The sequence below is a fragment of the Amphibalanus amphitrite genome, unplaced genomic scaffold, assembly GCF_019059575.1.
Source record: "Amphibalanus amphitrite isolate SeventyFive unplaced genomic scaffold, NRLGWU_Aamphi_draft 001375F_arrow, whole genome shotgun sequence".
Lineage (NCBI taxonomy): Eukaryota > Metazoa > Arthropoda > Thecostraca > Balanomorpha > Balanidae > Amphibalanus > Amphibalanus amphitrite.
In genome coordinates, this window is record NW_024882868.1 from 112,462 (window position 1) to 136,339 (window position 23,878).

Consider the following 23,878-nt stretch of genomic DNA (forward strand, 5'->3'; position numbering starts at 1 on the left):
TTCCTTCCTCTCCCGTCAGGAGTACGGTCTGACTCGTCAGGAGAAGCTCTCCATCGGTCACGGCATCTGCACGCCGCTGCTGAAAAAGATCCAGGCCGACCTGAGGCGTAACATCGACGAGGGCGCAGAGGAGAACGTCAACCGACTCAACCCCATGTGAGTGGTGGCCGGTGGCGGCGAGGGTGGTGGTGACTGAGGAGGGGGAAGGACGAGACTGACGGGATCTGTAGCGAATGAAATAATTCTTGTGCTCAGACAGCGGTCGCCGAAAAAGGACTAATTAATTGCTCAATTACTGACTACAGGAGACGTCCTAGCATGTTAAAGACGAAATGTTCTGTATTTTGCAATGTCTATGGAACGTATCCGTCTTTTGTTCCCTGTCCTTTCAATCTCCTTTCAGCTGTTTACCTTTCCATTTCGCTCTTTCTCTGTCCATCTTTTATCCCTGTGCCCACCTCCCTCTTCTCAGCCTCCCTCTGTACATCACTCACCCTCTCTCTCTCGTCGACAGGTACTCTCGCGGCGTCTCCAGTCCTCAGCGACACGTACGAACGCGGCTCTACTTTACCAGTGAGAGTCACCTGCACTCGCTGCTCACAATGCTGCGATACGGAGGGCTGGCAGACGTGAGTGGAGGGTGATCGTCGTCTTATTGATGCTTGGGCTAGTGATGGGTGTGCGCGGTCTTATTGAAACTTTGGCTAATGAAGGATGATCACTGTCTAGATGATGCGTAGGCTAGATATAGTTATCATCGTGTATTTCATACCTGGGATGATGGTGATAGGCGATCGTCGTCTAAGAGATATGTGGTCTCAACAAGGTAGTGTAAACTTTATGGAGTACACAGGACGGGTGACTATTGTGATGTGCGGTTTGGGTGTGGTGGGGCTGGCTCTGATGGATGTGGGTACGGGATTGAGAGGATTCTAATTAAGACGAAATGTAGCACGTATGACGAACTACCGCGGTGGGTAGAGCGTCAAATTGTGTACATACCATGGCTGGTTAGGGTTGACTTTGCTAAGTAGTGTTGGAAAGGGCTGACTGTGCTGACCGTGACCGTGACCGTGACCTGACCTGACCCTGACCCTGCCGCAGGAGGGCCGTGACGAGCAGTGGCGGCGGGCCATGGAGTACCTAACCTGACCGTGACCTTACCCGTCCCTGACCTGACCCTGACCCTGCTCTGACCTGCAGGAGGGCCGTGACGAGCAGTGGCGGCGGGCCATGGAGTACTGCTCAGCCGTGTCCGAGCTCAACTACATGTCACAGGTGGTCATCATGCTCTACGAGGACCCCACTAAGGACCCGCTCTCCGAGAACAGGTAGGCCCGCTCTCCGAGAATTGGTAGGACTGCTTTTCGGGAACTGGTAGGACCTTCGTATTTCATAATGACCAAACAATCCTCTCCTAACGGCTGTCCTCTGATTTCAGGTTCCACGTGGAGCTCCACTTCAGTCCCGGCGTGAACTGCTGCGTCCAGAAGAACCCTCCTCAGGGTCCCGGCTTCCGGCCGCAGTCTCGCGGTGACATGGTGAGTTACCTCCCTTTACCCCTTACCCTCACACCGTGCCGTGCCGTGCCGTGAACACGTTTTGACGGGAGCGCCGGTCCGTTTTTTGGGCCCCGCCCCGCGGCTGACTGTGTGCGGTGTGGCACGGCGCATGTGAACCATGTACTCACGTACTGGGAGTAACTGATAAAACGTCCCGGATCAGTGAGACCCAGACGGGGTCATTGACCCCGCTTGACCGTTTGTGATTACGGAAGTTTCTTTCGATTCTGGCTGCCCGTTGTAGATATGCATATTGCATATGCAGTGCTCTGATCTGCTTTGTGCGGGCTTGATCACTCGTCACGCGCTGTCGATTTTTTCACGTACGCACGTGCCCCACCCACCGGTCAGAATTACCCGGTCAGCAATGGTCTGACTTATCAGTCATAATGCCCCTATATATGTTCATTAAATATGAAAGGTGCGGACGGTATTCGTGAGCAGATTTTAGTTCACGAAATTTTGCATTTAGCGCTTACTTTCACTTCACCTATTTCGTTTTACAATAGGGCACCTTGCGAAGCTTTTAGAAAAAAGCACAAAGCATCAAAAACTTTGGAGGGATTTTGGTGTGGAATGTAAAGATAAGAGCAAACTTACTGATGGCAATCTAGTTGACTTCTTGGCGCCGAAAAGTTGAAGCCGGGGATCCAATAAGTCAAACTGCAACACCAAGGACGAACCAAATGCCCAAAGTTCGAGGCCCTAAAAAAACCTGTTGCAACGCGCACGATGTTAGCTACCTGTGGCGCACTCAGGATCTGAGTGTAGGCCATGATGTTCACTGAATGGGGACCCATACTAATAAGGTGTAATTTTGGGTGTCATTTTCCAGTATTGCTGTATTTTTTCCAGTACCGCTGTCGCTGCGCATGAGTACCCTCCGCACCCTGTATTCTCCGTGCCGTGCTGCGGTACGTCTGGCCGCGTGCTGCCCTCCCCGTGTGTGCCCTGTGTGCCGTGTGGCGTGCCGTTCTGACGAGTGTCCGGCGCGCTGTGCCCGTTCGGTAGCATAAGCCGACTAACGCTGCGGTGCGTCGTCCGCCGTCGATGATCGAGGAGGAGGCGGAGCCGGCCGACAGTGGCTCGGAACCCGACAAACACTCCGACTACCAGGTGACTATAGTGAAGACGGGAGAGTATAGAGGGAACGGGATGCATTGAGCATACGGCACAATTCTATCACTGAGACGCAATGGCTGGATGGACCTCCGGAACAGGACACAGGGCACTATTTCGGAACAGGGCACTATTCAACTACAGAGACACGCAGGGTATATTATTAATATGACGTTGCTCGAACACGTAGACGTAATATGGATATACTTCCTCATGCGACCACTCAGAAATAGGATCAGAACACGGTACAATGGAGGATACGGCGTTACCCGACCATACAGGCGAGCAGAAACAGGAGCTCTTCTGTGAGGCCACATGGAGTGCAGGGTATGATCTTAGATTGTGGCTGGCGTCTGATGAAGCCTGTCTGTTCTTGTTTGATGTCGGATGTCGCTTGACTGTCTAATATCGCTGGCCGCTGTGACACCTCGTGTATGTTTCTTCACCTGACGTCTTATTGCTCTGACACTGACTCTCAAAAATCGGTATGGGATGTTCGATCCTTGACAACCCGTGTCTGTGCCTTTATCGGACATCTGTCTGACCAGTCTGACGGCTCTCGTGTGTGCCTGATGTCTGTTGTTAAACAACCTCTGTCTATCTGACTTCTAACACCTGTTGTTTGTGTCTTCCAGTCGAGTTCCAGCAGAACCAGCTGGCTGCCACAGTCACAGCCGATTAACATCAGGTAAGCGGGCGTCGGGATTTTTTTTCGGCGGCAAGAACCGAAGGAGGAGTGGCCGTTGGCCACCGATCACACACCGTCCCCTGCATAAACGGGGATGCAAATTTCAGCTTACTTCCTGCCTATAGACCGCCTGACTGCCACATAGTTCGTGTGTGAGACGGATAGAAGAGCTAGTACACGCGTTGTGTTCACCCCGGTTCGGTCCTTATCGTCCGCCCGTCTGACGGCTGGCCTCTGTGTTCCTCCAGCCGCGTGGCCACGTCTCCCGCGCACCTGTCGCCGCCGCACCAGGACCTGCTCCGCTCGTGCTCCCACCCCGGCTCCCCGGACCGTAAGGGAGCCGGCACGGGAGCCGAGGAGCGGCCCCGGAGCCTGGAGGGTCTGATGGAGCGGGGCATTACCGAACCACCGCCGGCAGTGCGACCAGGTGGGTACCGGGAGACGGTAGATGTACAAACATAGTCGGGTGGGGCGGAGAGACGTACTCAGGCAGAGACAGAGACAGATGAGCATGACGGATAGACGGAACAGGGAGAGACGTGCACATATACGCAGACAGATAGACGGAATAGACGTAGACGGACTTAGTGCCGATTTATTAGTAGTGAGCGCTTAGGCAGGAGCGAGTATTTGGTAGATTTAACAGGAAGTTATGAGTATGAGTGGCCGGCCGTTTACTCACACTCATCACACCCGCACTCACCACCCTTACACTCACCACACTCCACACTTACACTATGTGAGTGAAGTTAACCACACGGGTGAATAGAAAAGGGACAACCTGGTTTGTGATTCGCCAGTCTCGGTGGGATTCGATGTGGAACCCGTTTCAGAAGGTTGGAACTTGAAATGGTTGCCATGGATCCAGATGGTTGTCGAAATACACCGGCATCGGAAGAAACACACCGGCATGAACATCGGAAGAAACCTTGCATCGGCTCGTGCAGGGCAAGGGATTAAGGCCATTCTTGAACACATTCCAACACGGGCAGTTATTCGCCACAAGCTGACGTATAATTGAGTGCATATTTTGCAGGACCTATGGAGTCGTTCTCGTGACACGCTGTTCAAACACTCAGTAATGAGACACGGCCGCATTTTGCAATTCCTTTGTGTATTTCTTTGTATTTTTCTGGCAAAGTTTGATGGAAGTTAAAAGCTCAATCTAGGGAGGCTTGTTGAAGCGTCCTACTGTGCGAGGAGTTTGCTACAGACGGCATTATATCTGGTTTAGTTTATTGCTGTATTATGACCTTTACCACACCTTTACGTATTTACAGTAGGCGAAATTGGGCCGTAGGCCCAGGAGTTCTATCAAGTGGTTCTGTAAAGATGAAGCTAATTGTTTGCTTTTTAGTTGCAAGTGTAGGTACAAAATATTAAAGCATTCAAGAAATATGTCGTTGAATTGCCATCTCAGTTTCTCATTGTAGGTTGAAGTTCAGCTTGACGAGCGTAATATTATGAATTAGATAAAGATGTGATGCTTTGGACATGCTCCAAGATGACGCAGTTGAATGTGTTCCAGAAATATTGACGCATTGCGAGAAGGCACCATTCATTATTTCTTGTTTCCATTGACATCCTATCTAAATTCTTTTGACGCACTAACCTGGCATGCGACCATCCCCTTTGATGTGATAAAAGGCCACTCACCAAACCATCCGCACACAATATTGAGAGCAACGCACGTTAGCTGCTGTTAAGAAGGCCCAAGCTCAAGCACCTGCCCCAGAGGCTGGTTGACTGCACTGAGCTAGTTCGAGTAAGGTTGAGCTATCCAGAGCTCTTGCAATATCGGTCAAATGATTAACGATGCTTGATAGATATGCATGTTTTCTCTTGCACGCCTGAGAGAGCTCCGTTCGTTTCCGATCACACCTTAGCTCATATTTCCGAACTTACCTCTTCAGAGGAGCTCGGCGGCGGTGCGCGGCGGGCGCGTGCCGCGTCGGTGCGCTCGGCGCTGCTCCAACTGCTCTCAGCGCTCCGTCAGCGGACGGCGGCGGTCCCCGGTGACCGGAGCCGGCCCGCTAGCTGGGCAGGCGGTAAGCGGACGCGGGTGAAGAGACAGACGGGAGCGGGCTTCACTCTCCTCTCCGTGCCGTTTTACCTACAGCACTCTCCTACCTTCTTTATGGAAAGATGGTAGCAGTCCTGTTTTCCTGACTGCACGACATGCATAGCCGTGACGCGGTGACCAGCGAGGTCACTCCTGTGGTCAGTCGCAGAGCTGTGCAGTCCAAGTTCGTGAACGCTTTTCTAGCTGTGGTTGGACTCTTACTGTTGAGAAGACTGAGTGATCCTCTGAAGTGCAGCTGTCACAAAACGCTTTCCGGAATGCAGCTCGTCGCTTGGTGGCTTCTATCAGCAAACGCGTGGCTAGGTCGCTGCTATTCTGCTACTTTCTAGGTGGTTGGGCTGGGTCGGATGAATGATGATTCTGTCCCTGTGCGCCAAGTGGAGCTTGAGGCGCGGCTGCTAGGCCTGTCGTCTTTCCACCATGCCACTGCGGAACGCTCAAATGGGTGCTTCGCTTTACACGCTTTACAAAGCACAGCATCGGCCAAGGGCGCAGGCTACACCGTGTGCTTTACTCTCCACCACTTCTACTGCATGCTGGTTGCTACCTAAGGGTGTTCAGAGACACCACACAAATGGACAATAAGAAGAGGTATAATATAGAGACGGACTGAGACCTTGTAGGCACATGGAACGACAGACAGACTGGCTAGCATATATCAGACACTGGCTGATGATAATCGCCCTCTTCAAATTGTCCTCACTCAAAGACGTTAATTAGAAATAGGTCATTGCACGATTCTGTAAAAGCTAGTTGTATCTATCTTCAACTACTATCCTGCACGCGCAGTGTGTGCTGTATCGTCTGAGGGGTGTGGGGCCGGCCGCGCGGGTCCGGTGGGGCGCCCCGGGGTCATTGGGGGTCATTGCATGTGCTCCTCTCCGCGGCACGTATTTATCATATTTGGCCAGCACTCAGCAGTCACTCCCAGTGGGGTCAGGCACGGGACAGCGACCTTTGCTGAAGGCTATGTCTGCTAGGGCTGCCGGCGCCTCAGAGACCTGGGACAGTTAAGTGGTAGTGTAGGCTCCTCACAGTGCTTCACACACATCAGCGCCAAGCTGTGTTTTGGTTACACAGTACTGTGTTTGATTAGATTGTATTTAGAGTATGTATAATGTATAATGTATATAGATGTTGACTGTAGAACATAACCTCGCTATAATCCCTTACCATTTCACTATATTTATGACGACCTCCTAATCGGATATCTTGCGAGGGAGGCCTCTGCTTCTTACCCATGCAGGGCTCAAGTGAAAACTAAAAGACGGGACGCGATAGAATACAAGTATAATTCTATAGCTAGAGCAGATAGTCTCGGCACGACGAGCAGGTTAGACGGTCAGCTGCGGCAGTAAAGTGGTCATTGGACCAGAGCGCATGTGGCGGTGTAGTCCGGCCATGACCCGTACCGCCTCTGTCTGTGATGACCCCGGTGCAGTCCGACCCCGGCCGGCCCCAGGACGCCCGACTGCCCCGCCATCTAGTTAGCGTGTGACTAACTTCGGCTTGTCTGCCCGCCAGCAGACGGCGTCAGCGAGCAAGACGACGACGACGAAGGTGAGCCAATAAAACGGGGATATTGTGATAATCAAGAAAAGCTGAATCTACTCGTCGAGCTAATTAGGACTTTTAGTCATTCATGCATACATGGAAGAATATCGGTTTTCTTGTGGCCCGATTTTCTTAGGCGCCTTTTATGATGTGCTTGTGAAAGCTAAAATCGACTTAGCAGAATAAAGCATTCCGCTTAGCCAATTACATAGCTGTAGTTATCGCTGAGTAGAATCAGTTGTCTAGTATAGTTAGTAGCTACCAAATAATGGTCTGACTACCAAACATGTCTATTTATTTGCCCGTTATTGTTTTATTTCCGCGTTCCGTACAACCTTTCACAGTGCTCTGTCCATTGCCATCCCACTGTCAGTTATCTCACCTCACCCCTCCCCATCAGAGCTGCTCCTTCAATCACCACCCCATCCACTGACGTCCGCCACCCCTGGATGATATACGTGTACTCCGTCCATCAGTCACCCCGGCTGTTTTTTCCCACCAGACCTGCCCCGTCTTTGACCACCCCATTCACTGACCTCTCTGGCCCTAGTCAGATCTGTTCCGTCCATTCCTACCCTACCCCCGACCTCTCCATCACCACAAGGCTGAGTCACCAACAGCTCGCCAGTAATTCACCTCTCTGTCCCCTGCGGCAGACCTTTTCGCCTACTACTCCCTCCCTTTTGTACAGAACTGCTCCGGCAGCGTCACCCCTTCCATCAACCTCTCCCCCTTCCACATACATAGCTACTCCGTTCTTTACCACTCCCTCACTACCCCCTCCACAGAGCTCCGCCGCCAGTGTCACTCGGTAGTCGGTACCATCCCAGACACAGTACGGTGCCCTCTCAGCCACTTACCTCCCCCCTCCCCCCCCACAGAGCTCCGCCGGCAGCGTCACTCAGTACCCTCGCAGACACAGTACGGTGCCGTCTCACTCACTAACCCTCCCCCTCCCCCCCCCCCCCACAGAGCTCCGCCGCCAGCGTCACTTGGTACCCTCGCAGACACAGTACGGTGCCTCTCAGCCACTAACCCCCTCCCCCCCCACAGAGCTCCGCCGCCAGTGTCACTCGGTACCATCCCAGACGCAGTACGGTACCCCATCAGCCACTAACCCCTCCCCCCCCCCCCCACAGAGCTCCGCCGGCAGCGTCACTCGGTACCCTCGCAGACACAGTACGGTGCCCCCTCAGCCACTAACCCCCTCCCCCCCTCCACAGAGCTCCGCCGGCAGCGTCACTCGGTACCATCCCAGACACAGTACGGTGCCCTCTCAGCCACTAACCCCCTCTCCCCCCCCTCCACAGAGCTGCGCCGGCAGCGTCACTCTGTACCCTCGCAGACACAGTACGCCCACCAGCTGTCCATCCTGAACCAGCAGCTGCAGCTGGGAGCGCCCGGCGGCTCGGCCAGCTCCCTGTTCTCCACGGCTGTCATCAGCGGGTCGTCGTCGGCGCCCGAGCTCAAGTCACTCTTCACACCTGTCACGGCCATCGGTGGGTAGAGGGGCGAGAGGGGAAGGGAGGGCGGCGGGATCACACGTTCTGCAGTATTTACTAGATGGCGGGGTGGATGAATGGTGTGAACCAACCGTGGTATAGAGTACGGCTGATGAATGTGGATAGAGTAATGTGGGATATAAGTTCTGAGGTGTCCATGGTTTGAAGTACGGGTAGGGGAAGGGCGACATGAGACAAATATGTTAAAGGGGCCGGTTCAGAGGGACACTAGGAGTAGCGTCAGGGTAGGCGGGGATAGGTAGATATTAGCGAAAACTAGTAGTGGATGTGCTGGGAGTGTAGTCTGCGCAGCTCCATGACGGGCTGATGCATATGCTGAGGTATCTGAAGCAGTGAAGAAGTGCAGTAATTGACTACCCTATCCCTCCCCGCTCTGACAGGCATCGAGGGCTGCGGCGGCGTGCCGTCCATCCGGCCCTTAGAGACGCTGCACAACGCCATGTCACTGCGTCAGGTGAACGCCTTCATCGACCGGGTCACGTCGATGGAGTTTCGCGCACCGCCGCCGGCGGCGGCCGCCGACCAGCCCGACCGGCCGCCGCCGCTCGGCCTGCACTCACCAACTCACAGTGAGTCGGAGAGGATAGTCACACAACTGTAACCGGCCGCCGCCGCTCGGCCTGCACTCACCAACTCACTGTGAGTCAGAGAGCTTACCAACTCATAGGGAGTCGGGGAACCGAGCCATATTAGTAACTAACTAAACACACTACCCACTACCCAGCCGGACCGGCCGCCGCCGCTGCTGCTGAGCCTGCACTCACCACTCACCAACTCACAGTGGGTCACACTGATCACCAACTTACAGTGAGTCGGAGAGCTCACCAACTCACCACAGTGAGTCGGATACACTCACCCGCACACAGTGAGTCAGATACTCTTACACACAGTGAGTCAGATACTCCTACATACAGTGAGTTGGAGAGCCCGATCAGATAGCTCACAAACGGTGAGTCGGACAAATCACCAACTCAGTGAGTAGGATACACTCACCCACATGCACGATGAGTCGGACAGCTGTGAGGCAGACATCTTCAGTCAGACGGCAGTCACGACGAGGAAAGCAACTCACAAATAGTCCAAAAGCTCTCCGAGTCACGGTTTCCTGAGTGCTCTTTGAGGAAATGAGCTGTTCAGCAGACCATAGTGTGAAGGAAGGGACGGTCGCCGCCGCCGACGAGCGGTTCGGTTCATTTCCTCAAAGTAGGCCACAGTGGGAACTGGTCACGTGAACTTAGTCTCAAACTTATCGTGATAGGCACAAAGTATCCGTTACTAACCACGCGCCACGAACCTCAGTTAACCTAGAAATAGCAAATCACGGTGACTTGCACACTACACCATGTCTTGTGGATGTCAGGTGGTCTGAAAAAAACTAGGGTGCCACCACACGCCGAGATAGGGTTACTTGCGCAGTGCGCACTCTCTGACTGATTCATCGGGCTACAGACGGCGTAATCAATACTCAGTCGGACAGACGGGTATCCCAGGATGGTTGCTTGAACCGTCACACCAGTAGCGCAAGTTGTTAGATGTGTTTCAGTATCCGCTAGTCTAGCTGTTGGTGCTAGCGTGCCCGTGCATTTTAAGCTACCACAATGTTCACATAATTTCGACCACGATGATCCACCAGCGGACCACGAAATTGGCTCGCGGTCGCATTTAATCGTCGTTCGCACAGTTTCATTCCCAAAGCGTTTTTGCCGTGCATGCATGTAGTAACGGACGCTCGTTGCGTTTTATGTGTATTACTCGTGCTTTACGTCGCATTTAACCGACTTGGCAACCACCGTAAAAGCACGGAACTTCCCACGGCGTGAAATGTCCCGATAATACACCCTCCCGGACGTCTACACCCAGTATAACCTCCATTATACGTGTGAGCATATTACCCGGTAACGCCAGCCTGCTGTCGTATTCTGTGTAGGTATTACTGATGCTCCTCAGAGCTATGTAGTATGTAGGCACCAACAGTGAACGCAATGTATGAGGCCGTATCGCCGCCTGTGACCACGGCTGTGTAGTGAACTGAGTGTGCCACTATCGTGTCAGTGACACTGTGTAACAAACGCTCTCCTGTGCCTGTCAGGTCTCAGCATCAGCGGTCCATCATCATTCGTCTCATCTCCGGGCTCTACGACACCGCTGGACGGGGCGAGAGCGGTCAGCGACGGCTGGTAGCACCGGCTGTTACCGCCGTCATGCAGAGAGGCTTCAGTGTCTGCGGTCCCACAGTGGCAGACCGTACTGTCGTCCACAGAGGCTAGAGTCTGGGTCCGTGATACCAGGCTACTGAGGTTCTATGGTCGGTGATACAAAACTTCAGAGGCTTTGTATGGTACGCGATATCGGCCTACAGTAAGTCAGTGGCCCAGGGCTCCGCCTGCTGGCCCAGATGATCGCAGTCAGTGATAGGGTCTGTCTCTGTGGGTTGCAGTCTGTCAAAGGGCCTACTTAGAGACTGTAGTTCGTTACAGAACCGACCTACAAGCTACAGTTTGTTACAGGCTGACCTATTGACCGCAGTCCTTGACAAGGCCTGACTTATTAATTATAGCTCGTGGTAAGCCGCCACCTGGACACACACCGGGTTACTGGAGACTGGGCGCCGGTGGCGGCCGTCCCTTCACCTTCCGTGCAATGCGCGCCGCCCGCCGCGGTGGGCGGCCAGTGATGACGTGATCGTAAGTTAGTGACGTCAGTTGATGACGTACCTGACGTCAGTGATGTGGCGCCGGAGTATTATCAGTGTAACGGCCGAGCCGCTACTCCGGCTGAGGTGTTTTGTATACGGCGGCGCGGGCGGTGACCCGCTCTGCCGCCCGCGCCCGACTCATGTGCAGCTGATTGTCGCCAACAGATGGCTCTAGTATGGCGCCCGCCGCCGCGTACCGTGATAGTGTCGCCGACCGGTCGGTAGACAGTCTCAGTCAGGGCGCTGTGGCCGCCCGATAACTCATCAGGAGTATCGCTCTCTAATCGTATTTATCTTGCTGTGTGACGCGCTCTCTCAGAACAAACAACCTCGTGATGGTCGCCCGTGTCTCACGACCCGTAATCGCCCGATAGGGGCACGCGCAGTGTTCGTTTCAGGACTGCGCGCCCGTGAAAACGGTCCCCGTCGGTCGTATCGATGCGGCTAGTGAATGCACCGCCGGGGGTCTTGGAGGTATTTTGATACCGGGGGTTCATGAGCATGTGGCTGCCAAAGTGTTCAGCGCGCATCATTGTATGTCATTTCGGGGACACCGGGTATTTCGCGACATTCGCCGATGTGTCTCACAATTGTTTCATGTTGGGTACCGTTTGGTACCGCATTGTGTACCAATGTACCGTGCCTGCGTACCTAACCGCCGGTACCCCTTATGAGTCGGGAACACCGCCCCGCCAATACAGACAGACTGAGTACAGAGGCCGTGTATTGATGAAGCGGTGGGTCGGTCGGGTGGGGTGAGGTGTTACTGGGTGAGGGTGACCAGGGCGCGCACCACGTCGCCGTGGTGCTCTCGCAGACAACGCTCGGCACGGTTCCGTGGAATTTCCATCTCGGTCATCTGAAACACACCGGGGAGGGGACGGGGTTACCAGATGGGAGGAAATACAATGGTACTGGTTCAAACGGTCATATCACCACCAGCACAGATCATCAGTCTTGACAGTCTATCCATAGACCTTTGTATACCGAGGTCTATCGTCTATCATTCCGGCCCCCACGCACCCGCACACGCCAACCATCCCACTCTTTCCCCATCCCTAGCTCGACGTTTGTCATCTGAGCTCGTCTGGCGACAGAACCGTGACTCTCCTCGCCAAATGCACGGTCATCGTCACTCGTTCCCAACGGTTCGTCCCGCACCAGCGCCTGGGGAAGACACTGCGAAGCGCGGCGACAGCGCTGAAGCGTCAGTCACTCCCGTTTACCAGCGTGATTATGCAGTTTCCGTGCTCGCGGATCATTCTGTTCAAGACCGGAGAATGACTGACGGGTTCCGACTCATTTTTTTTTTGTGACGGTAACTGGTGATTTCAGCACGCACAGAGCGTCAGTCTTCGGGTTACTCTCATGTGCGAACTAGCAATTTGGGCTTGGCAGATTTATTGCAGTCTATTCAGGGACAGGAACTGGTGTTTTCGGCGCGGCGAGACTGGTTTCAATCACGTCTTTCTCACGAGTTTGGCTCGGAATGGACATGGCTTCTTGGTTTCTGTCTACCGTTCTGCACATCTGCCTTATATCGCTGGCGACGCCAGACGCCGAACGGTTTTATCTCGCTGGCGCTGCTCGAGTCTGACAAGCGGCTATTAAGTCTACGGCATCCACGAAACTATCTCACAATTCTGCTCCCACATTCGATCGATTAATGTGGGTAGATGAGCTACAGATTAAGCTGGCGTTATAACCAAGCCTTTCTTGGATCGTTGGCCGTCTCATTTATCAAACTACCGCATATAATAGTTAGTTAGAAAAGCCAACCGATTTCCGAGACCATGCGGGATACCTTTATTGGAGGAACGACAATCAAGACAAAAATAGACTATCATACAGAATAACAAACAAAAATACGCTGCTCGCGACATGCAAATGCTAACAGAAAGGACCATCTAAAATCGGTCATACGTCCGTATTTGTGGCACCCTGCTATAAACCAGGCGGGGGAGCTCCCTCAAACCCCTCACACTAGGACGGTATAGGTATATAGCTGACCCCCACACAGACCCAACTACCGCAGTCCGGCAGCACGGAGCCCCCGCCTGCCAGCCGGCCGACCGCTCCCTAACTGAGAGGGCGGCGATAACACAACCGACCGCCGCCAGCCACCCGGCACAAGGCACTGAACACGGCCCAGAAATGCGGACATGGGGAGGACGAGCACACAGGCGAAAACCGGGCACCTCCCAAGGCACTGAACACGACAGGGACACAGGACCAACCAGGGCGCAAGCGACGGCCTTTAATCAACACGGCACCACACAAGGCACTGAACACGATCAGGTCATACGGTACCAAACGGGCGCCTCACTAACTGAAGGGCGCACGCCGCTCTAGCTCAATTATGCTCTTTTACGAAAGCACTGCTGAATACGTCTTTCTCGTCTAACCGCTCAGACTCTAACTGAGCCAATAGCGATTTCGGCGAACGAGTCTCCTCTGAGATTCGGGCTACAATCAGGTTCCAGCACAAGGCCCTTGTAATCAGTCATAAAATCAATCTGCGCAGAACAACCCAATTCACCTCCGATTTTACAGCCAAAGACGTCCGTGGAAGACGCCGCGGTACAATATCATCGATACCAAAATATCAGGTAAAAAGATCTGCGCTCTTCGGGAGCCGTCCAGCGAGGTCTCAAAATCCATTAACGGCTATAGCTGGCGTCCAACGCCCTCAAGGCACATCAGTTCACAGCAGACGCCAGCCAGCCTTCCGGCTTCGACCGCGAGTTTGTACAACCATGTAAAGGCACTGTTGGAAGCGACACAGACGTGCGGCGGCGCTCGGCCCTCAGGGGCGCGCGTCCACCGCCGGTAGTTCCTTTTCGCCCGCCGTGGGACCCATCTGTTTACGGATGCCTCGCGTGCGGGCCGCGCTGAAGAAGTTCGTGACGGTGCGCTGGGGCAGGTCCAGTTTGCTGGCGATCAGCTGCCGCATCGCCGACGAGGGCCGTGCCGTCACGTGGTAGATGTCGATGAGCGCGCGTCGCTGCAGCGGGCTGATCTGGGAGCGCAGCGGCCGTCCGTCCGCCGGCGGCATCAGCTCCGGCGGCGACAGCGGCGCCGTCTGCTGCTGCGGGGGTGGAGGCTGCGCGGGCTGCTGCTCGACAGGCCCCAGCTGAGTGGCGAACGTCAGCTCGGAGCCGACCGGCGCGCCGTAGCCGCCGCTCAGCTCCTCGTAGCCGGGCAGCGGGGCGCTGTAGAGTGGCGGCGGCCGCTCCTGGTACCCTCCTCCACCCACCATCTGCTGCTGCTGCACCACCGAGTCCTGGTAGGAGGGCGGCGCCACGGCGGTCGGCCCGCCGCCGGCCAGCGGCGCGTACGGCGCGCCCACTGCCGGCAGGCCCGGCTGCGAGAACTCGTCCTCGCTGTAGCCGGCCGGCTCGGCGGACAGGCCACTGACGGCCATGCCGAAGCCGGGCAGCGGCTCCCCGGGCAGGCCGCCGACGCCCATCGGCGACTGTTGGAGCGGCGGCCCGGCAGCGTCCGGCCGCCGGCGGCGCTGGTCCTTCTGCGAGCTCTCGGTGCGCCGCTTGCGGTTCATCTGGTCCTGTTTCTCGCGTACTGTATCGAGCCGCTCCTGGTGCGGCCGCTGCAGCCAGCCCAGCATCTCCTGGTAGGCCTTGCGCGTGCGCTGGTCGGCCTCGTGCCAGGGCACCGGTTTACGGAGCAGCGGTGTGAAGGCCGAGTTCCATCCGAGCACGGTGCGCGCGAACACCGTGTGGTGGATCTTGTTGTCGGTGAGCCACTGGAGGACGGCCTCTGCGACGGGAGCCGTGTCGACGGCGCCCTGCCGGCACAGCGGCGGAGGCCGGCAGCGTCAGAGCGGGCGGAGCGCCGCCGACACGGCCCGGCCGCTCCGGCCAGCGGGCGCACGACACCACACGGGTAATGGCACAGACAGAGACACACATATACGACCAGACCAGCGAAGAAGCCGCACAACATCACACGAGTAATGGCACAAACGGTTGGAGACTCGGCCAGGCCAGCGGCCGCACAACAACACACAGATAATCGCACTGATACATACACTGACAGAGACACGAGGACACGACCCGGGCAGCCCAGCCAGCCGCCACACATCACACGAGCTATGACACTGACAGAGAAAAGGAGATATGACCAACTGACGAGACGTTGACAAAAACACGGCCACAATGACACAGATACAGAGCACCAACAACACCAACATGATGCAGGCGACATGAATAGCTTCAATCAAAGAATAACGCAATCCCGAATGGCAGTCGGAACATAATAAATATGTCAGACAGAGTGTAATGGCAAAGACGAAGACCCGAGTCTCTGCCACAATGCCAAGTAATGTGGTCACGTATAAAGTGTCGCAGTCGCAGACAGAGACCTAGTTTGTGCATTCATAAATAAGTTAACATAATATCAATAATCACTGCCATAACAACCAAAATAACCCACATAGCCAGCTATTATGTCATCTGTGGCATAATGTAGAGAGGTAAAATACGAGTAGGGTGGCATTCAACTAACAAAAAAGGAAGAACGAGGGACACTCCTTCCCCATCTGGCTATTTCCCCCATGACTATTGTCGGACCAAAACCGATGACTGAAATGTTGCTGAGGTTCTCATGCTAAATCATTCTTCCATTTTAAACGCGACGGTCCGGGAAAATGGTCAACTCAACGAAACTAATTTCCTGTATATGCTGATAAATTACAAGGATGTGAGAAACTGATTGTAGATTAGTAGTATTGCCTAGAGAACCAGCCACCACTAGTGGTGTCAATTTCAGAAAACGTATGTCCAAAGTCCGTCCAATGTCCAATGCTTACGTCGACTGTCCGTCCAAAAATGTCCAAGCCAGCTATTTGTCCAAAGATGTCCGACACATACGCAATAGTTTACACTCAACACTGTTATCTAATTTGCTTTTCATGTACCGTTACCAGCTCAAAAGTGTTTACCATATCGAAAGCTGAGCTTTCTAATAGCCAGTCAATGTTAACCCGCGCACCGACGGGGGGGGGCGGATATCCGCCCCCCCCCCTAAGGTTTTTCGCGAATAGCGGGAAAACCGCGGCGCGTAGCGCCGCGAAATTTGGTACGACTATTCCCTCATCAATTTTACACATGGTGTGCAAATTTGAACCTCCTAACATTTCAGGTCAGGTCACCAGGTCACTTTAAATGACCCAGCCTCAAGTAATTTTTTTGCAACTTTGTCACCGTACCAGAGCTACAGTAGATGTCGGAGGCCTTTGAAAGTCGCAGGATGTTATAAGGTCATTAGTAGCTACAAATTGTATATCTCGGAATTTTGATATCGATGACCTAAGGTCAGGTCAATTTCTCGACCTCCCCATTATAAGTCAATGGGGGAAAAATCAACTCCCTGTTTGTACCACTAAAACGGGTCGGAATGGCCCCATAAACCATACATGACCTCATATACGATCAACCTTTACTACCTTGAGGTCTGTTTTGCTGTTGGGCAGCTGTAAGGTCATGTGACGTCATCAAAGGTCACCAGCGGTTTTTTGACAATAACTCCGTACAGGAACACGATACAGCCGCGCGGATGGTCTCATTGTGTTCAGCTCGTCAAGGCGCATCGAATGATATACATGATGACCTCGAGGTCACGTGACCTGAGGTCAACCTTTGACCTTGACCTTTCGAGGTCAACATATATATCATTCGATGCGAATTGACGAGAGGATCACGATGCTGCCCTTAGTTTGTTCCTATATTGACTAGTTCGAAAGTTATTCGAGAAACACTCTCTCCATACCTAGCGCCGCCATTTTGACTTTTTCGACCCCTGTGACGTCATCTTTGACCTAACCTGAAAATGACCTTAGTAAAAATTGTAGACCTTGTCCGTGCGTATCCCTTGCCGTTTACCGCTTGTCGCTATCTTGCTTCGTTCTCGAGATCTCAGGGGGGGGGCGGTCATCCGCCCCCCCCCGTCGGTGCGAAGTTGGCGCAGACCCCCGTCGGTGCGCGGGTTAAACACGATTACTTCTTAAAAATGTTGAGGTGTATCAAGCGATTGTCCAAAGCCTGCTGCCATTGTCCAACCGAATTCCGAATTGGACATTGGACAAAATCGGAATTCCGAAGATTCAAGTTCCGATTGACACCACTAGCCACCACCATTAAAACAGCGCTATATGAATGCCATGGCAGGATGTACGGCCCACGTTATCTCGCCAATCGTTATATTCAGTCAATCATGTCGGAATTTAACATGCGCCGCAAACCATTGCAAGACAGCACAATCTGGTTATCATGCTGTTATGAGGGATGGGATGTTCAGCCGAATCTTATTTCGTTATGTTTTGGTGGATATTTGTCTTTGTCTTTATCGGAATTATGGTATACAAATGGCGTAAAATCAACACCTGTGCTAAACGAGTCGATTAAAAACGCCTGAACTGATAATATACCGAGAGAAAAATGGACAGACTAAGTCTTAAGCCAAGCTCAATAATCCCACAGAACGGTCAGACCATCCATTGATATGCTGCGAGCGACCAGCCTCGCCTCTTCCGGGGATCCCGGTCAGTTAGGAACAACGCTGATCGCCATAAAGAGAGGTGGCAGCCTTTTGGTGCAGCGCCCGCGCCATCGATGCCGAATCACCATCCGATATTCTGGCTAGCAGATATCTCGACCACGTCGCTGTCATATTTCATATCCGCTACATTGCAGCCATCCTATCTAAGACTCTATTCCCAGCGGCCAAGCCGCGATCATCCGGGCCTCCGGCCAGACCACCACTATCCAAGCTAACCCTCCACCCCACAACGGCTATCCCCTCCTGCGCGATCGCGGCAATCCCTATTGCCTAGAGAATTTATTTACAATAAAAGGTGAGGGGTGGTGCAGGCAGACCGCGGCTGTTCAAGCTATCCTCCAGCCAGACTGTGATCCCCCAGCTATGCCCTCTGGCCAGACTCCAGCTATCCCAATTACCCCCTCCAGCCCAGTCCCGCTACTCACAATGAGCTCCACATCATCTTTCTTGATGGCCACCCTGGCCAGTTCAATTTCCCGCTCCATCTTCTCCTGAGCTTCTTTTCTGCGCCGTTCGCCAATTGTAGCCACAGCCTGAGGGCACACAGTGAAGAATGGCGAGCCAAATAAGACAGCAGGCACACACAATGACTGGTAAACAGTAACCATACAGTGTAAGCAATTGGCTTTAAGTATAGCCCAGTGTCATGAGCCATAGCCTAACCAAACAACCCATCTTGTATTACACTAGAAGTACAATCAATACAGTCGAAGAGTTTAAAAAAATATTGACCTTATTTGAAAGGGTCCAGTGGATTGCTGAACAAATCCAAATAAGAATTAATATATCAATGTAATGTAAGTAGCCTTACACTGACAGACATGGAGGACATCAATTTGCTCCATATAAAGAATTGAGGCAATATAAAGTACCTCCAGCTTATGTTACTTATTAAAATTGAAAAGAGCTTTCTCCTCAGAAATTTGCATCTCATTCATGACGCTTGATGAAACTTTCTCAAACCAACTTAAGGAAATTAATAAATCCATTAAGTAAAAACCTCAGACAAAGATAAAGAGGGGGTCAAAATTAAAAGATTGATTCTGTGCTCTAAGAAACACATTGTGTCTCAACAAATATTTCTGCAAGGCTGAACAACTTGCTTGGTGGATAGCATGAGCTCAGTCGGGCAAACTAGGCTTCTGGAAAAAAAAATGGAGGCATAAAAAATTGATTCTTCAAGACCATATTTGGGCATAAACGTAACCATTTCTTAATCACCAATCATCTAAAAATAAGCCAGTGTTTCAAGAAGGAACATGCTTAATGTTGAACAAAAATGTTGGAACTCTGCTACTGAGTACAATAATATTTTTTTTTTAAATCATAGTAAGCTGACTTCTGAAGGGCAGTGAAAGGCAATCAATAAATCGATTCACTTTGAAGTGAACAGATAATCAAAATGTTGATTCAATGCTCAGCTGGCTAATCATTATTTTGATTCACAGAACAGGTAATGTTAACAAATAGGCAACAATGGCTTGCAAGAATACAGCATTTATCTTGCTATCATTCTCATTTAGTGGTGTCATCCTCAGCACCACAACAGATACCTATAGCATTGTTGTACTTTACCTTCACTACATTTGACAACAATTAACAATTTTAAATGTCAAGAATACAAAAACTGAAGCTACAGGTAAAAACCATACCTGTAATAAGTATAAAAGCACTACAACAATGAAAATAAGGGGTTTAAAAATTTCATTTTGCCATTTTACACAAATACTACTTGTTAAGTATGCAATTCATGATACAAAAATAGCATACTGTGTGATTTCCCAAAACAGCTTTTACATGATGGACAGTGGCTGTCTTTTTCCCATTCACAAGGCCAAAGTGACAATTGCTTAGTTTTTGAGGCAACATTTTTTTGCATATCTACCACATTTTTCTTCCTATTTAAAGAAAAATCTTGCCATCTTGGGCCTTTTTTCAACCCTTACGATACATTTGAAGTCAAGTGTACCCAAATGAATAAAAAAATTGATTTCATGTCCATATTTGGTCATGGCTCCTCCCACCAGAATCAAATTATTGATGCCTTCATATTTTGATTCCAGAAGTCTAGTTTGCCCAACTGAGGTAAGGAGTCTCTTCCTGTTAAGGAAGCAACAAAATCAAAATGTGTTCAGCTTGACAATACAAAGTACAAACTGAGCCTAAATGTGTACAAGTTGTGTGTAGGAAGATGAATGCATGACTGATGTCAGTGGGGGAAACTGTGGTCAAATCTTCTATTTTTGGAAGCCTTCCATTTTTGGAAGGACCTTCCATAAATGGGTATGCATTTTCCAAAAATGGAAGGCTTCCAAAATTGGAAGGTCTAATCTCAGTGTTCCCAACTGTGATTCACATTCTTTGATTTAAGTTACGGCCTTTTTAAATGTGTAACATTAAGAGTTGATTTTGCCATTTATGATCATTGATATAAGGAGAAGCAGCAGTGCTAGTGTTGGTAATACAGGCATGCTATGTCAATGTACATAGTGATATAATAGCATGGTGTCCTGGCGCACTGCTCTCTTTTTCTACTTCTAGAGGACACATAGAAATTCAGAAGAGAAAACAGCTGGTCAATAACCAACCAGGAGGAACACAGCTATAGCCCTGACAAAAAATGGTTTAAATTAAACTTACTATTCCTCATATAAATTGAAGATTCATGCTCCTTCGATAGAAAGTAACACGAAAAACGGCGCAGCAACGCCTATTTAATTCGTCCCATATTCCGGAAAAAACATTGAAAAATGACGAGACCTCCACCCAAATGTTTGGCAAAAGCCTTAAAAAATTGAAATCAACCACACAATATGCTAATAAATGCAGAAAACGGCAACAAATACAAGTTTTACTCGCCACTACACTCCCGAAACCGCCGCACTCTGTCCAGACAATTCCGCACTGTAAATAAAGTCGGCGGTATCGAACAAGCATGGCCCGTCACTAAAGTACTTTTAAATATTTACTTTTCGTTTTTGATGCTTTTTGCTTACAAAATGTTTGATAAAGTCTTATAAAACCATCGTTTGTCGGTAAATTTTTGTCAATTTTCCACGACTCATTACTTTGAAAAATTACCTAAAATACATCCACGCTAGGATTTAGGCATCCACGCTAGATTATGGACACTTCACTATGGCGAATAGAAAGCGACCAGGGGCGATAGTCGCATTTGCCTCATGTTCGGCGGAAATCGGTAAGTTCCAACATATGCGCAACATTTTCTATATTTGGGTACGATGACGTCGTCAGCGTAGGGGAGAACGGGGTCATTTGGCCGCCCGGGTCACTTTGGCCGCCCCATGCCTACGCGTTTTGACGGCCCCGAGCGATTATTTTTTAATATGGCACCACCCGCCATCATAAGAACTACTTTGGAAAGAAACTTATGAAACTCGGTCACGCCCAGTTTTTTGTAAAGCCAACGATATTTGAATTTTGGCTAAAAAACGTAACTTTTTCTTCTTTACGAAAAGTTGCATGGTGATCCTTATTTGGGTGACATCAAAATTTTAACTCTATTGGTAGAACAATCTGGTAATTCAGGGAGCTGTCTGACCCTTTTGCAAGTTTAAGTAACAATTTTCGCTTGTCTGCGGACCCCTTTTCCTAAAAATGTCATATTGGGGTAAATTGGCCGCCCCATACGGGGTGAATTGGCCGCCCAGTGACTCAGTTGATTTTTTGCCTAGTCTGCGAGCGACGCGCTGCGCTGGCTAAGTTCTGCCGCTGAGGATGGTAATGCGGCGCAGTCTAAATTCAAGGGACGACCTAACCAAGGTGTCCGCTGATTGGCTTTCGGCACCCGGCGGCAGATGGTGAACCCGGGACGTCACATCGTCTTCTACCAGGCGGCGCCGATTTTTCGTCGTGCCTAAGACGCCACCTTCACGCGGAAGAGCATTCGAAGCGGCCGGGATATCGCCGCTCAACCGGTTTTCGACGAAGAATTTGCGCCGACGGCGGTCTTCGTACCGGTTGTTGCCCCAGCGACGGCAGATCAGCACGCCGCGGCCTCGGCCGTGCTCCAGCTGCCTGCCGCGGCCGTGCTCCAGCCGCCAGCCTCGGCCGTGCTCCAGCCGCCAGCCCCGGGGCCGGCCGTGCTCCAGCTGCCTGCCGCGGCCGTGCTCCAGCCGCCTGCTGTCGCCTTGTCCCAGTCGCTTGTCGGAAGCCCATGGAGTCCATCCGACCACTTCCGCAGCTGCGCATCAACATTCAAAAAGCCGGTCGGGGCGCAAAGGTGAAGAACGGTGAAGCGCAGTGATGACTGGACATGTGTCCATGCCGTCGGGACAGTATTTTACAGTGGATGTGTTTAAGTGCTGGGTCGAAGACGGGGCCTGCTGGAATCGTTTTTATTTCATGTTTACGGCAGAGTTTGAAATAAACAAAAACTCGTGCACAAAGGACTTTTTGCAGTGCAATTGTCGTCTAAAGCAATCTACGATTTGGCAGCCATTACGGTTGGCTGTTGTTATCACTGGGCAGTGCTTAACTCATGAGTCGTAAGCTCGTAAATCAAATGTGGCTCATCACTTGCACTGATTCAAATGAATCGAGTGTAAGCTTAGTCCTTTGAAGAATTAAGGATTTTAGGCGAACCAAAGATGAGTCACGATGCTCATCATTTGGGTCAGCATTGGGGCATCTGGATCGTCACATCAGTCATGAGTCGAGTCAATCCAGAATCATGAGCTAAGCACAATCTTGGGCGTCAATGTTTCAGGTTGTCTCAGCTCTGTAGTGGGTATAGGTCTATGAATAACAGGCCCGGCCAAATGACCCCACTCCCCCGGCCAAATGACCCCGGTACCCGGGTCATTTGGCCGCCGTGCAGTCTTTGAAAGAACGATTAATTACTACCGAAACGAGATGTCCCGGCATGATGCAAGTAATAGGCCGGAACAGCAATTGAACGCCACACACCCCTCCATGAAGAAATCGACCAAACGTGCGCTGGTTTTCTCAAAATATCGTTTTTACAAAAGAGCGGCCAAATCGCCCCGTTCTCCCCTACCCATTTTTGGAAGGTGCGTACCCATATATAGAAAATCCTTCCAAAAATGGAAGGCTTTCTAAAAATGGAAGATTTGACCACAGTTTCCCCGACTGATGTGTGTACTGCATGTGTATATGTGAAATTTGTGTTGTAATGGTGCTCTAACCATTTTAGATTCTACAAAGAGCATCCCAAAATATATTCCAAACTTCTTCGATCACCACCTGGCACCTGTTACAATATGAGCAAAAATTAAGGTTTTAAACTACCTTTGCATTTGATATGATTGGATTTGCACTTTGCAGGTATCTGGTAATCTAAGTTCACGCATTCGGCATTTATTCCCAAACATCACATCCACAGTGACTACAATGGTTAACTTTAAAATTAACTGAAATAAAAAATGTAACCCATTATTCACTGAGTGAAAAAGGTAATTCCAACTGTTGCAACAGTTGAGTACTTTAATTCATGCTCCAAATAAGACGAGAAAAACATACAGGACTAGCACCAAATTAATGAAAACATCCAATAACGAAAAACAGAGTTGTTGCGGTAGGACTTAATTAAAACACAAAAAACTCCATTCACTAATGGGGTACTAGTAAAACTAAAAAAAAATCAGATAAGAAGACTAGCAGCATACCAATATATTGATAAATAATAAAATAACAGCAAGCAGCACCAACATCGACAAAAGCGACGCAGTAAGTAACGTTTCTTACCCCTGTTATGTCTGATGAAATTTCCTTTTCCTCAGCATAGTCGGTCACTCGCTCTAGATCCGCAGCACCACTGTCATGTTTTACAGATTTCTTTTGATTTTTCACATCAGGGCCGTCGTCAGCCATAATCAAACAAGAAAAACACCACACACAAAAGACACCACGCCGCCGCCAAGGAAGAAGAAAAGCAAATAGCAAACAAAGTTTGATTTGAGCATAATACGTCATCAAATACATCAAATGACGTCATGAAACTGTTTTCTTTGAGCGAGGGACACAGTGGCTACATTATGGTTCAATTGCCTTATCCTCGACTCGTAGCTAAAAAGTTCAAGCGAAACACTTGCTTAT

The 23,878-nt window shown here is 51.0% G+C and overlaps 2 protein-coding genes across 12 annotated transcripts in view; one reads left to right on the plus strand and one right to left on the minus strand.

The window, feature by feature from the left end:
- Positions 1-11,939, plus strand: part of LOC122372578 (inositol hexakisphosphate and diphosphoinositol-pentakisphosphate kinase-like) — an 87,483-nt gene extending 75,544 nt beyond the window's left edge. For 5 of the 11 annotated variants that reach the window (XM_043349947.1, XM_043349950.1, XM_043349952.1 and 2 more), the window contains 11 exons: positions 20-156; positions 515-629; positions 1,204-1,331; positions 1,442-1,541; positions 2,574-2,678; positions 3,317-3,369; positions 3,618-3,796; positions 6,977-7,012; positions 8,317-8,505; positions 8,910-9,098; positions 10,619-11,939. In XM_043349947.1, coding sequence (XP_043205882.1) covers positions 20-156; positions 515-629; positions 1,204-1,331; positions 1,442-1,541; positions 2,574-2,678; positions 3,317-3,369; positions 3,618-3,796; positions 6,977-7,012; positions 8,317-8,505; positions 8,910-9,098; positions 10,619-10,710 — 1,323 coding nt within the window. In that variant the 3' untranslated portion in view covers positions 10,711-11,939. The remainder of the gene's footprint in view (positions 1-19; positions 157-514; positions 630-1,203; positions 1,332-1,441; positions 1,542-2,573; positions 2,679-3,316; positions 3,370-3,617; positions 3,797-6,976; positions 7,013-8,316; positions 8,506-8,909; positions 9,099-10,618) is intronic. The other 6 variants (XM_043349948.1, XM_043349951.1, XM_043349944.1 and 3 more) reach the window with 2 other exon arrangements.
- Positions 11,940-13,011: 1,072 nt separating this feature from the next.
- Positions 13,012-23,704, minus strand: LOC122372579 (homeobox protein cut-like 1). Its single transcript, XM_043349954.1, has 3 exons — positions 23,528-23,704; positions 18,226-18,333; positions 13,012-15,029 (listed from the first exon to the last, which is right to left on the minus strand). The coding sequence occupies exons 1-3, from the start codon at positions 23,651-23,653 to the stop codon at positions 14,031-14,033; spliced, it is 1,233 nt and encodes a 410-aa protein (XP_043205889.1). The 5' UTR covers positions 23,654-23,704; the 3' UTR covers positions 13,012-14,030.
- Positions 23,705-23,878: the final 174 nt, after the last annotated feature.